Source organism: Gracilinanus agilis, chromosome 6 (genome assembly GCF_016433145.1).
Source record: "Gracilinanus agilis isolate LMUSP501 chromosome 6, AgileGrace, whole genome shotgun sequence".
NCBI lineage: Eukaryota > Metazoa > Chordata > Mammalia > Didelphimorphia > Didelphidae > Gracilinanus > Gracilinanus agilis.
The window spans coordinates 192,517,049-192,530,979 of NC_058135.1; the positions used below are offsets into that span (position 1 = coordinate 192,517,049).

Here is a 13,931-nt window from a genome sequence, read left to right on the forward strand (position 1 = left end):
ATACACAGTATTGACTCCAAGATGGAAGGTAAGGGTTTTAAAAAAAAGTGTATCATTGTCCATATTTTTCCAAAGTCCCATCCAACATTGTCATTTTAGCCAGTCTTTTGGGTATGAGGTTATGTCTCAGAGTTGTTTTGGTTTGCATTTCTCTGAGTAGTGATTTAAAGCATTTTTTTATATACCTACATATGGCTTTGATTTCTCCATCTGAAAATTGTCTGTTCACATCTTTTGCCCTTTACTCAAACAGGGAATGGTATTTATTTATATAGATTTGACAAAGTTCTCTTTATATTTTAAATATGATGTAAACTTTTTTCTACCAGTTCTCTGTGGCTACTCATATTTTCCTAGATCTCTCCATACAGCTAACACCAATTCACCAGGGCCAGTTCTTTCTTATTCAGTGAACAATATCAGAGCAATGAGCTTTCTCTTGGGCTCAGGAACATTCCCAATGTTATAATGCAAATATAAAATAAACTGAGACAATATGGATTCCCAGGACTCTTAATCAGTAGGAGAAAACCCAAGTGGAGGCCAAGGTCAAATAGAGTACTTCTTTTTAGACAGTTAGGTCAGATGTGTACCTCAGTGAGCACAATGTGGGGAGAGCTAATGGGTGCCTTTTTTTTCTAAGAGTTCTTCCCACAGAAAGGCCCAGGGATGGTGAAATGACTACCTGCGTTGATGGTCTTCTGAATCTTTGCAGCAACTGGTCCCTTGAGCTCATTGTTCAAGACCCTGATAAGCAAGATCAAACTTGAGCCAAAGACGAGCAAGGCGAGGGGTAGAAGAATCATTCCGATGACTGAATCAGAGAGGCTGGTGTTCACAAATAAGTGAATGCCTGGAGGAACCAGAGGAACCATTTATTAAGAGGACTCATGGCTAGTAACGGTGAGTCATCCAGAAAGTTTTCATGGAGCTAACAATGTCTATCCTAGAGCTCAGCTTTGTTTCCCTTTATAAGAATTTCATTGTTACCCAATCATCTTTCTCTTCCTCCTCATCTCCAGATCTGGGTACATAGTGCTGTACAAAGCACTATGTACCCAGTACATAATAGGTAAAATGATTCTAATTCAGAAAAGGTTTACAGACTCAGGAGAAACCTTGCAAAAGGTATTTAAGTTAAATTGAAATAACACTTAACCCTGGGACTCCACTTTTATAGTAAAAGTCCCTAATCTTTTTTTAAAGAAGCCATTTTTGATTTCTAAAAATTCTTGATACATCAGTGTGGAGAGATTCTTTGACAGTTAATCTCCTAAACACCCAATATAACAGTGAAGAACATCTGGATAGATGTTCTGAATTAGAATCCCTATTCTACTCCTTTCTCTGTAACAGCAGGCAGATTTTTTCATCTTTATGGGTGTTGGGTCTCCTGCTCTTTGAAAGGAGAGGATTGGTCTAAATGACCCCAAGGGATTCTTCCTGCTCCAACAGTCTTTGATCTTTGTACCATAGATAACATTTCCCCCTTCCTAGGAATGGACTTGCCTGAGTTTGTGTCACTTACTTGCACTTTAGTTTAATTGTGCAGGAATAATAACAAAGTGATTTATACACTAAAAATGTCGTGCAAATAATAATAAAAATAATAGCTGACATTTATATTGTGTTTTAAGGTTTTTTAAAATGTTCTACAAATAGAATGTCTTTTGATCCTTGAAATATCCCTGAAAGGTAGATGATACTAAGTTTCCTCATTTTATAGATGATGTAACTGAGACAGGCAGAGATTATGTGCCTTGCACTGGGTCAGATAAGTCTCTGAAGCTGGATTTGGATGAGGTCTTCTTGACTCTGGATCTGTAACATCATCCACTTACTTCACTTTATGAGATTATTCAAATTGATGGGACCATGTTTGAGCCTCAGTTCCTAAATTCCTTCCTAGCAGTAAAGTAGACATTTAGGTAGGTAGAAATAGTTGTTTTTCTCTGAAATTGAAATCATTACAGATTTTATTTCCAGTCCTGCACTCTATAAAGCAGAATACATATTGCTAGAAGGGAACTAGGGAACCCCCTATTCCAACTTCTCATTTTACAGATGAATTAAGCAACATCAAGGAGAGGTTAAGTGACTTGCCCACAGTCACACAGTTAATATGCACAAGAGGTGGGATTTGAATCCAGAACTTCTCACTCTAGGATTGGGCCTCTTTCCAATGCAGTTGAATCTATAATTGAATTGAATTGAATCTATAATTCAAAACTAGGTATTGTTGTATATTTCTTTGTCACAGATACTGTGTCACACACACATACACATACACACAGATTTATATGCTTCCCTATCCTGCCTTTCAGGAAGGAAACTTTTGTACCCTGAGGGCCAAGACCCAGTTACAGTCTTTACTAAATCTCTCTCCTTGCAGTACCTTGGAGTATCCCACAATATGATTAACCAATTGACCAAAAATAGAACTGCAGGAAGTTTTACAGATTTTATTCTGGAAACATCAAAGAGTTAATGGAAATCCTTAGAGTAACCCCTATCCCATGTCTACAATAGATCCAGCAGAGGAGGGATCAAGCCCTGGGGAGAAGAAAAGCAAATATTAATAATAGCAGTAACAGCACTCAGCTCTGTTCACATCTTTTGAGCTAGGAATGGTATCTGAGTCCCAGTGAGATGTCATGCAAAGAATGTCCTAGACTCATCTCTTCCTTAACTGGTTATGTGACCTTATGGGTGTCACTTATCTTTTATAAAATGCGGATAGTAATATTTCACTTCAGGAAGGCAAGTTATTCCTCCCTTTCAATAGGCTATTGTGTCAGGCAGGTGCAGCACTTTGAATGTCAGGATTATTGACAATGACCTGCAAATGTTTGAGGGACAGAGGAACAAAGATGGCCTACTCCTTAGAGGCAGCTGCTTAATAACCCCAGTGTTTGTAAGAATTACATGTGAAAGTAGATGTTTTCCTCACTCTAGCATCCTATATTTCTAAGAGCTATGTGTCTTGTTTTAGACTTTGGGCAAATTCCTCCAAATGACTCAGGGGCTAGCCTGGACCGGTATCACAGAGAAGGCCAGACAAGTTTGCTAAGGATTTATTTAGTTCTTTGCCCTGTCTTCCAGGGAAAGAAGGCACCCATTTGTACCAGGCAAAGGGGAGCTGGGTTGTTCCTTAGGAGGACCTAGCCTACCTTCTCTTTCCCCAAGAATATGGCCTTCAAGACTCCTTTTCCAAGGTTGTCTTATTGGTTTGGCGATTTGTTCTCAATCAAGGACTATCTTGCTATCAATCACTGCCAGAGGAGGAATAAGTACAGAATGTGTACTTCTGTATCACACAATAAGATGTGATCGGTCTGGACCCTGTTGATGACTGCTACATCTTCCCAGGTTTCATACACCTATACCTCATAGGTTTTGTTTGACCATGATTTCTTTGTCTTGTCTTTGCCTCTAGCAATAATTGAGAAAGGAGTTAGAAATTCTGCAGAGTTAAATTTCTAGCAGATTTCCTACTCACATTTTTCAACAGGATATTCATACGTTTTGTTCATGAGGGTCCAGGTCATGTACCCTTCAGTCCAGCAGAGAGTGGGAGAGGTACAGTTTTCTGGTGAGGGAACGGTAACGTTGGTTAAAGTCTAAAAGACACCATAAAGGGAAAAAAAACTGTTAGTAAGGATGGTATTATGTGAAGATACAATTCACAGCCTTGAGGACATGATCACCATTGGCCACTGAATCCCCACCTTTCCCTTCTTCTCTACCTCATCCTCCCCATAATCCCCAGAGAAGACTTTCAGCCTTCTTGCTATGAGCACTTGCTGAAAGAATAGAAAATAACCTGTACAACATCTGGCTCATTTCTGAAAGCCAGCTGAGCTGCACCCAGGCTGAGCTGTGTTACCCCAGAAGGGAGACCTATGCAGATAATTGCTTTATACCTATCTTGGAGAAATCTTATTCTGCCCCTTAGTCTGAGCTTTAATTAGAGCAGAGTGACTAGAGCTTTGGACTTGGGCACTGAGTTTATAGGAAACCCACAGCACTTGCAGTCCTTCAACATCACAGGAGGAATCACTCTTTATGCCCTTGAAATCATTTTCTGATACTTACCACATTTTCAAAAGTTTTACACCAAATCTTTATCAGACTCTTGTTTTTTGCTTTCTTATTTTCTTCAGTGATGACTTTTTGATTCAGCTGCAGGAAACAATAGACATGAGGAAAAGACTTGCCCTGTTCCTCAGCTACAATTTGTGAATGAAAAGTTAATAATTCTCCTAAGGGCTCCAGTGTACAGAAGAGAAAGCCTTAATGTGTGTAAAGGGGAGACATATTGGCCTCATTTCCAAAGAACTATGCTGAATATATACAACTTTGCCTTATTGATTAGGATGAGGCCAGTTAAACCATTTAATGCTATTTAAAGGTGTCTGGTACACAGCCAGCTGCTTGAGGACAATTAATGTCTTATTTTTGTCTTTGTATCCCCCAATGCATGGGCTGTGGTAGGGTTTAATGAATGCTTCTTGATTGATTGCTATAGAATGAACAATGAAGCATCCTTCAGGGAAGATATCCCCCTTTGAACTAATTTGAAGGCAATACTATTATATCTACATCTTGAAAAAAAGTCATCAGGCACAAAATGATAGCACAGTTGAGTCTCTTTTTTTGCCAGAGTGATAAAGGGGAGTAGAAGAGAGGAAAACTACTAATGTAGTACCAGAAGCAAATCAGTTCTTGCTTCTTTGCTCCATTCTATTTGGGAATGAAATGAGGGAGTTGTAGTATAAGACTATCCAACTAGCCCTTCCTGATTGGGAGAGGACATTTTCAGCTCCCTTTCCAAGTGAATAGAGTTCACCACACTTGCTATTTCATCTTCTTAATGACTCAAACTCAAAATCAGTGTAAGTCCTGATGCTCACCTGGATGATCAGTTTTGTTACAGGACCTGTGAGGGCTTTCAAGAGTACAGGGGCCTTTTTTCCACTATGGAATTCAGAGGAATTCATTACAGTATTAGAGAGTGAGTAGAAGAAGCCTGTGATCAACTCCAAAGGCAGCAGCACCAGCATTGACAACCAATTAAAAAAATCATGTATAGTAGCTCCTGCAAAAGTCCTAGAGGATGAACATTCCAAGAAAGAGAGAGTGACAAGTCTGTTAATTCAATGTGTAGCATTAAGTGCTTAGTGTGTGCAGAATGAGAAAGCATGACTTAAAGTCAGGAAGACCAGGATTCAGGACCCACCTCTAGTTTAGGACCAAGAGCAAGTCATTGAACACTTTCAGTGATCCAAACCAGTTCTGCAGTTGCCAATCAGCATCAGCACTGCATGATTTCCATATTGGAAGTTCCTACATAGCAGTGAAAGCAAAGATTTAGGTGCTCCTCCCCTCCCAAAAACGGACAGAGCACATGGGGAATAAAGACTCCATAGTCCACACTCAATACCATAACACCACCCTCTTCCTTCATTATTTTAGAGCAGTGATTCCCAAAGTGGGCACCACCGCCCCCTGGTGGGTGCTGCAGTGATCCAGGGAAGTGGTGATGGCCACAGGTGCATTTATCTTTCCTATTAATTGCTATTAAAATTTAAAAAAATTAATTTCCAGAGGGCTAAGTAATATTTTTTTCTGAAAAGGGGGTGGTAGGCCAAAAAAGTTTGGGAACCACTGTTTTAGAGCTTCCTGTTTCAAAGCTCTTCTGTATCTAGGGGAACATCTCTGTAAAGGAGGTAGACTACATAATTGATGTTTTCATTTCAAAGACAAGGAACACTTCTTGGGATTTGCTCAACCAATTTTACATGGGGAGAGACCTCCTCATTTCTCATTTAAGTGTTTTTCTGTCCTTGATACCATGTTGTTGTCCCAAGCAGTCATGAAGAGGAGCAGGTGTGCTCATTGTATGAAGGGTGAATTAGAGCAGAGACTTCTAAGGTAAATAATAACAGAGAGCCAGGTAGGTGGTGAGTACTTAATAAATGCCAATTCTTTTCATTCCATTTTCATCATTTTTATTTATATTTTAATGTTTAATTCAGTTTCCTGTCTTATCTAGTACTATTTTAACTCTATTATTCCTTTGAATTTGTGAGCATATCAATTTGTTAAACACTGCATGCCAATTTCATAACAAATCATTCCAGTCCTCTCCAGCTTTGGTACTGGATCCTGAATACAGGGAGAAACTGATTATTTTTTTTCCTGTTTAAACCTTTTTTTTAAATTAAGCTTATCCTTCTCTTTCCCATACCAAAGAAGGAATCACCCAGGAAAATATATAGATGACGTCTTACATATTTCCATTTCTCTGTTTATTCAAAATTATTCTTCAAATATTAAATCTGTCACTGTATATAGCGTTTTCTTGGTTCTATTCATTTCACTCTTCATTATCTCATAGGTCTTTCTACATTTTAAAAAAATGTATGTATGCTCATTGTTTCTTATGGCACAGTAGTTTCCAATAGAGTCATATTCCATAATTTGTTTAGTCATTCTCCAACTGATGGACGTTCCTTTGATTTCTAGTTCTTTGCCACCACAAAGAAAGCTGCTATATATATTTTGGAACGGATAAGTTCTTTTCCATTTTCCTTGATCTCATTGGGAAATAGACCCAGCAATAGTACTGCTAGATTCAAAGATATACACAGTTTTGTAGTTCTATGGTTATAATTCCAGATTGGTCTCCAAAATGGTTGGATCCATTCACAGTTGTACGAAAAAAGTGCATTAGTGTCCCCACTTTTCCACATCCCCTCCAAAATTTGTTATTTTACCCTTTAGTTATTTTAGATGATCTGATGGGAATGAGAGGATAACTCAGAATTGTTTTGATTCAGATTCCCCTAATCATTAGTGATTTAGAGCATTTTTTTCATGTACCTATATATAGATTTATTTTTTTAAACTGATTTGTTTTTAATTCCAAATTCTCTCCTTTATATTTGACTCCTTCATTCATTGAGGAGGCAAGAAATATGTTTACAATTATATATATTTATATATACATATATATAAAATCTTGTAAAACACATTTCTACATTAGCCACATTGTAGAAAAAACAATAGATAAAAAAGAAACGAGAAAAAAGAAATAAAGAAAAATATGTTTTAATTTGCTGTCAGAATCCAACAATTCTCTCTCTGAAGGTGGATAGTATTTTTCATGAGACTTTCTTTTTTGAACTCTCATAGATCACTGTTTTGATCAGAGTAGCTAAATCTTTCACAGTTAATATTGCAATATTGCTGCTACTGTGTATTGTGTTCTCCTAGTTATACTCACACTTCACTTTGTATCAAATATTTTTTTTTACACTTTTAACTTGTATTGGTATTGGTCCCAAGACAGAAGAGGAGTAAGGGTGAGGCAATGGGGGTTAAGTGACTTGCTCAGGGTCACAGAGCTAGGAAGTGTCTGAGACCAGACCTAAACCTCCCATCTCTGGGTCTGGCTCTCAATCCACAGAGCCACCTAGCTGCTCCATTTTGCATCAGTTTTTACAGGTCTTCCTGGGTTTTTTCACAGACCTTCCCCTTCCTCATTTCTCATGCTACAAAAGTATTCCATCATAATCATATCCCAAAACTGATGAATTTTCCCCATTTCCAATTCTTTGCCACTACAAAAAAAATTACTATAAATATTTTTGTACATAGAAGTATTTTTTCTTTTTCTATGATATCTTTAAGATACAAGACACACAGAAGCAGTATTGCTGGGTCAAAGAGTTTGTACAGTTTTTTATAGTCCTTTAGGGATAGTTCCAAGGTTTGCTCTCAAATGGTTAGATCTGTTCACCACTCCATCAACAATGCACTGATATCCATCCTTCATCCTTTGTTTTCCATATCCCTCAAGCATTTGCCATTTTCTTTTTCTGTCATGTGAGCTACTCTCATGAGTATGAAGTGGTATTTCAGAATTGTTTTAATTTGCATTCTTCATCAATAGTAATTTAGAGTATTTTTTCTTGTGATTATTGGTAGTTTTGATTTCTTCTTCTGAATCTTCCTGTTCATATTTTATGACATTTATCAGGAGGGGAATTATTCTTACTTTTTATAAATTTGACTCATTTTCATTTAAATTGGAGTATTGAGGCCTTTATCAGAATAAAACTTTCAAATTGTTTCCCAGTTTCCTGATTTCCTTCTAATTTTATCTTCCTTGCTTTTATTGGTACAAAAATCTTTTAAAATTTAATGTAATCAGAATTAAAACTTTTATCTCCTGTGACTCTCTCTTATCTCATAGTCATGAAATCTTCACTTCTCAGTAGATTTGTTAGATAATTTTCATAAGCTCCCCTAATGTGTTTATGTTATCATTTGTTATGTCTAAATCATGCACACAATTTGAGCTTATTTTGTTATATGGTGTGAAATGTTGGTCTATGCCGAGTTTCTGCTGAACTGCTTTCCAGTTTTCCCAGAAATCTTGTTAAATAGTGAGTTCTTGACCAAATAGCTGATATCTATGGGTTTATCAAACACTAGGTTACTCTGGTCACTTACATATATTATGAACTAAATACTTTCCCATGGATCAACCACTTTATTTCTTACCCAATAGTAGATTGTTTTGATGATTACCATTTTATTGTATAGTTTGATATATGCTGGACTGCCTGCCTTTTTTGCTTTTTTTCTTTCTTCTTTCATGATTACCATGATATACTTCACTTTTTTTCTTCCAGATGAACCTTGTTATTTTTTTTAACTATATAAAATAATACTTTGGTTGTTTGTTTAATTTAGGTAGCATTGTCATTTTTATTATATTGTCTCAATCTCTCCATGAGCAATTAGTATTTCTCCAGTTTTTTATTCCTGTTTTTATTTGTGCAAAGTTGTACTTTGTCATTGTATTCATATACTTTCTGGGTATGTCTTGTCAGTTAGACTCCCTAATATTTAAAAGTGTTTACAGGTATTTTAAATGTAATTTATATATTGTAATTAATTGTAATTGAGTATAATTTATGTATTGTGATTAAAGGTAATTTATTAAATGTAATATCTCTTTCTGCTGGGTTTTGTTGGAAATATGTAGAAATGCCGATTATGTGGGTTTATTTTGTATCCTACAACTTTGCTAAAGTTATTTATTGTCTTGACTAATTTCTTAGTTGATTCTCTAGGATTCTCCAAGTATAACACCAAATCATCTGCAAAAAGATATAATTTTCTTTTCTCTTTAGCTATGCTTATTTTGCCCATTTCTTTTTCTTGTCTTGTTATAGCTAGCATTTCTAGTATATTTTTAAGTAATAGTGGTGATAATGGACATTCTTGCTTTACCCTTGATTTTATTGGAAAGGCTTCTAATTTATCCCCATGACAGATAATGCTTGTTCTTGGTTTCAGAGAGTCAATACTTAGCATTTTAAGAAAATCCCCATTTGCTTTCTGGTCTTGATTCTTTTGGAGAAGGATAGCTAAATTTTCTGCCTCTGATCTCCACATATTGAAGTCACAATCCTTCAAAAGCCAGAGCATCTGTGAAAGCATTTCATCAGGGTATTGAACTTTAAGACAAGAGACTTAAGTCTATGGAGCAATTTTGAGCAATGGGCTAGCTTACAGACTACATGGTAATAAGGAATCCAAATGCCAAATTTTATAGGGCTTTGATTTTGTTACCTCTGCCACCACAGAAGAGGTAGATACAGCCATGAATGCAAGAACTCACAAAGCTGATGGCTGAGTATTTGAACCAGAGAGCTTTTTCCAGGGAGGACTCTCAAAGGCCAGGTACCCACTTAACTATGGAAAAGATCTTCCTGGGTGACATGAAGGAAGACTCAAAAGAGCATCACTTAAGAGACTACTTTGAATTATGGAGAAAAAAAATAGTACTATTTCAATCATGACTGACTGAGACAGTGGCAAAAGGAGAAATTTTGCTTTTGTTTCTTTTGATGACCATAATTCTGTGAATAAGATCATCATTCAAAAACATCATACTATGAATGGTCATAAATGTGAAGTAAAGAAAACCTTTTCAAAGAAAGAACTGGCCAGTCCTTCATCTAGTCAAGGGGATGAAGTGGTTTTGGATTTGTTGGTGGTGGCTATGGAAATGGTTTTGGTAGATAAAAAAACTCTGGGTCCAGTGGGAACTTCAGTGGTGGTTTGGCTTAGTGGCAGTCATGTGGAGGAAATAGTGGACATGGAGATGTCAACAATGGATTTGGAAATGATGGTGGTTATGGAGGAGGAGGGCCTTGTTACTCTGGAGGAAACAGATTTTGGGGAATAGTGGACAAAGTTATGGAAACTAAGGCAGTGGCTATGGTGGGAGTGTCAGCTATGATAGCTATAAAAACACAGAAGGTGGAGGCAGTTTTGGGGTGGTTGTAAAAGTGACTTTGGAGATGGTAGAAGTTACAACGATTTTGGCAACTACAACAATTAGTCTCCAAACTGATCTCATGAAGGGTGAAATCTTTGGAGGCCCTTATGATGCCACATAATTGAGGTGGTTATACTGGTTCTGGCTTTTTAGCCAGACAAAGAGAACTGCTATACACATATTCTGTTTAGTTGCAGTAGTTACAGCAATGGTGGCAGATTTTAATTACTATTAGGGAACAAAGTTTAGTAGGAGAAAAGGTTCAGAGAAGTGACAGGGAAGCTACGGATTACAACAGATTTTTAACTCAGAGAAGCAAAGTGGCAATAGGACCTAGCTATTACAAGAAGACAGAACTATTTTAGAAAATGCTTTTTTTATTTGGACAAGCCAAACAATGAAACAAACAAAAACATTGGGGTTATATTTGTGACTAATTGTATAACAGATAATTTTAATTTCTCTTCTTTGGAAAGTATAAAGCATTCTAACAAAGGATTTGCATGTAGATTTTTTTTTTGCACGTATGCTATTGATTGCTAAACATAATAGTCTGATAATGATACTGAAGATGAAAGGGGTGGGGAAAGAAAAAAGAAATCTCCATTTATTCCATTTTCAAGAGGAATAGATGTAGTATGTCAAGAGCTTTTCTACATCTATTGATTTACTCCTATGATTTTTGTTGTTTTTGTTATTGAAAAAGTCCATTTTGCTTTTCTCTCATTATTTTTGTTATTTTTTCTAATATTGAATCAACACTGAATTCCTAGTATAAGTTCAGCCTGAACATACTGTATGATCTTTCTGATATATTGCCATAGTTTCTTGGCAGTATTTTATTTAAAATTTTGTAATAATATTTATTAGAGAAATTGCTCTTTAGTCTTTCTGCTTTTTTCCCCCTCTGGTTTAGGTATCAAAACAATATTTTTAACCACCACCCAATTGATATATGTGCAAAAGATATGAACAGACAGTTTTCAGATGAAAAAATCAAAGCCATTCATAGGTACATGGAAAATGCTCTAAGTCACTACAAAATGCAAGCCAAAATAATTCTGAGGTATCTTCTCACACCCATCAGTTTGGCTAAAATGATAAAAGGGTAAAATAATAAATGTTAGAGGGGATATGTAAAAGTGAAGATACTAATATATTGTTGGTAGAACTATAAAAAGATCCAACCATTTTGGAGAGCAATTTGGAATTATGCCCACAGAGCTATATAATTGTGTATGTCCTTAAAACGCAGAAATATTCATGTTGGGTCTACTTCCCAAGGACACGGGGGGAAAGGAGTAAGGAACTTATATATTCCAAAATATATACATATTTTGTATATGTAATGCAGCTCTCTTTGTGGTGGCAAAGAACTAGAAATCAAAGGGATGTCCATCAATTGGAGACTGGCTAGACAAATTATGGTATATGATTGTGATAGAAATTACTGTGCCCTAAGCAACAATGAGAATAAAATTTTTTTTAAAAAATATTGGAAACACCTACATGAGATAATGAAGAGTGAAATGAATAGAATCAAGAAAATGTTATATATAGTGACAAATTAAATATTTGAAGAATAATTGTGAATGTTTACGTTCAGAGAATGTACAGAAAAGCGGAACTACAAAAGACATAATCTATATATTTTTCCAGATGATACCTTTTATGGTGTGGGGAGTTAAGGGAGGAGCTGAGATACCTGAAAATAAATTCTTTTCATTTTAAAAATCCCATCTATGTGTCATAGAAGGAATTTGCTAGGATACTTTTAATTATTTTTTGAAATTATTTATATAGTAATCTGTTCATCAGATTTGTTTGTTTTTCCTGAAGAAGTTTATATATAGCGTATCCAATTTCCTTTACTAGGATAAGATTAAGTATTCTGTTTCCTCTTACATTAATATGAGCAATTTATTTTTTTAAATAATCTTTCATTCCATTTAGATTGTCAGTTTTATTAGCATATAATTGGGCAAATTGGCTCCTAGCAATTGTTTTAATTTTAAAATTGATTTTTTATTGATCTTTTTTTTATATAACCACAGTATCTAGCATGTATCCCTTCTCCACAGCTCCTCAAGAGTACTAACTGGGTGTTCTCTAAACGAGAGTGAAAAAATAAACATAACCAATTAACTTGTTGAGAAAGTCCCAAAACATGTGCAATGTATAAAACCTGTGGACCCTTCCACCTTTACCAAAGGGTAGGAAGGTGTGTCTTCTCATATCTCTTCACTTAAGTCCTTCTTGAACTTTATAATTTTGGAACATATGTAGATTTTTTTCCTAACCATGGTTTCCTTGAGATAGATGTCTAGTAATAGAGTCTCTGCTTCAAAGGTTCAAACCTTTAAGTCAGTTTATTTACATAATTCTAAATAGTCCTCTAAAATGTTTAAACAATTTCATTGCTCTATCAACAATGTATTAGTGTGCCTATCTTCCCACAATCTTTCCAACACTGACTGTTGCAATTTTTTGTCAATTTGTCCATTTTTAAATTTTAAAATTAAAACTTAATTTTAACTTTCATTTTTTAAAATTTAGAGTTCTAAATTCCCTTCTCTCTCTAGCCCCTACCCTACCTATAAAGAAGGCAAGTAATATTATATCAAATATAAATTTGAAGTCATGCAAAATATTTCCACATTACCCATGTTGAAAAAATTTTCTAAAAGAAACATAAGGAAAGTGGGAAAATATGATTAAATCTGAGCTGAGTCCAGCAGTTCTCTCTCTGGAGATGGATAGCATTTTTCAACAAGAATCTTTTAGAATGATTTTGGATTATTGTATGGATCAGAGTACCTGAATCTTTCACAGTTCGCCATCATTACAAGAGTACCATTACTACATATAGTAACCTCCAAGTTCTGCTCATTTCACTGGACATCAATTCATATAGATCCTCTCAGGTTTTTCTGAAACTATCCTTTTTAGCATTTCTTATAGCACAATAGTATTCCATCAGTATCATATACCACTGATGGGTATTCCCTTAATTTCCAATTCTTTGACAAAGCAAGAGCAGCCCGCTCTAAATAGTTTTGTACATATAGATCCTTTTCCTTTTATTTAATCTCTATTTGCAGTGGTATTGCTAGGTTAAAGAATATAAACAGTTTTTATAACCCTTTGAACATAGTTCCAAATTGTTCTTCAGAATGGATTAACTCCACCAACAGTGTGCTATTATCCCTGTTTTTCCATATTCCTTTTAGCATTTGTCATTTTCCTTTTCTGTCATGTGAGTCACTGTCATGGCTGTGGGGTGCTTCAGAGTTGTTTTAATTTTAATTTCTTTAATCAATAATACTTTAGAGCATTTTTTCATATATTATTGATAGCTTTGATTTTTTCTTCTGAAATCTGATTGGCTATTATTTTAATAAAATTGGCTCAGTTCCCTATATATTTGAGAAATGAACTCTTTATCAAGGAAACTTGCTGTTAATACTTTCCCCTCCCTAATTTCCTGCTCACCTTTTAATTTTGTCTGCATTGGTTTTGCTGGTGCAAAAATGTTTTAAATTCATGTAGCCACAATTATCCATTATATATC

General features: G+C 35.5%; 1 protein-coding gene and 1 pseudogene across 1 annotated transcript in view; one reads left to right on the top strand and one right to left on the bottom strand.

Annotated features, from left to right (window-relative positions):
• LOC123252439 (sodium-dependent phosphate transport protein 2B-like) overlaps positions 1-13,931 on the bottom strand; it is a 69,409-nt gene that overhangs the window by 6,938 nt on the left and 48,540 nt on the right. Inside the window, exons 8-11 of the mRNA XM_044681750.1 lie at positions 4,914-5,109; positions 4,096-4,182; positions 3,500-3,620; positions 686-853 (exon numbers count right to left, since the gene is read on the bottom strand). Coding sequence (XP_044537685.1) covers positions 686-853; positions 3,500-3,620; positions 4,096-4,182; positions 4,914-5,109 — 572 coding nt within the window. The remainder of the gene's footprint in view (positions 1-685; positions 854-3,499; positions 3,621-4,095; positions 4,183-4,913; positions 5,110-13,931) is intronic.
• On the top strand, positions 5,855-10,267 carry LOC123251722 (annotated as a pseudogene).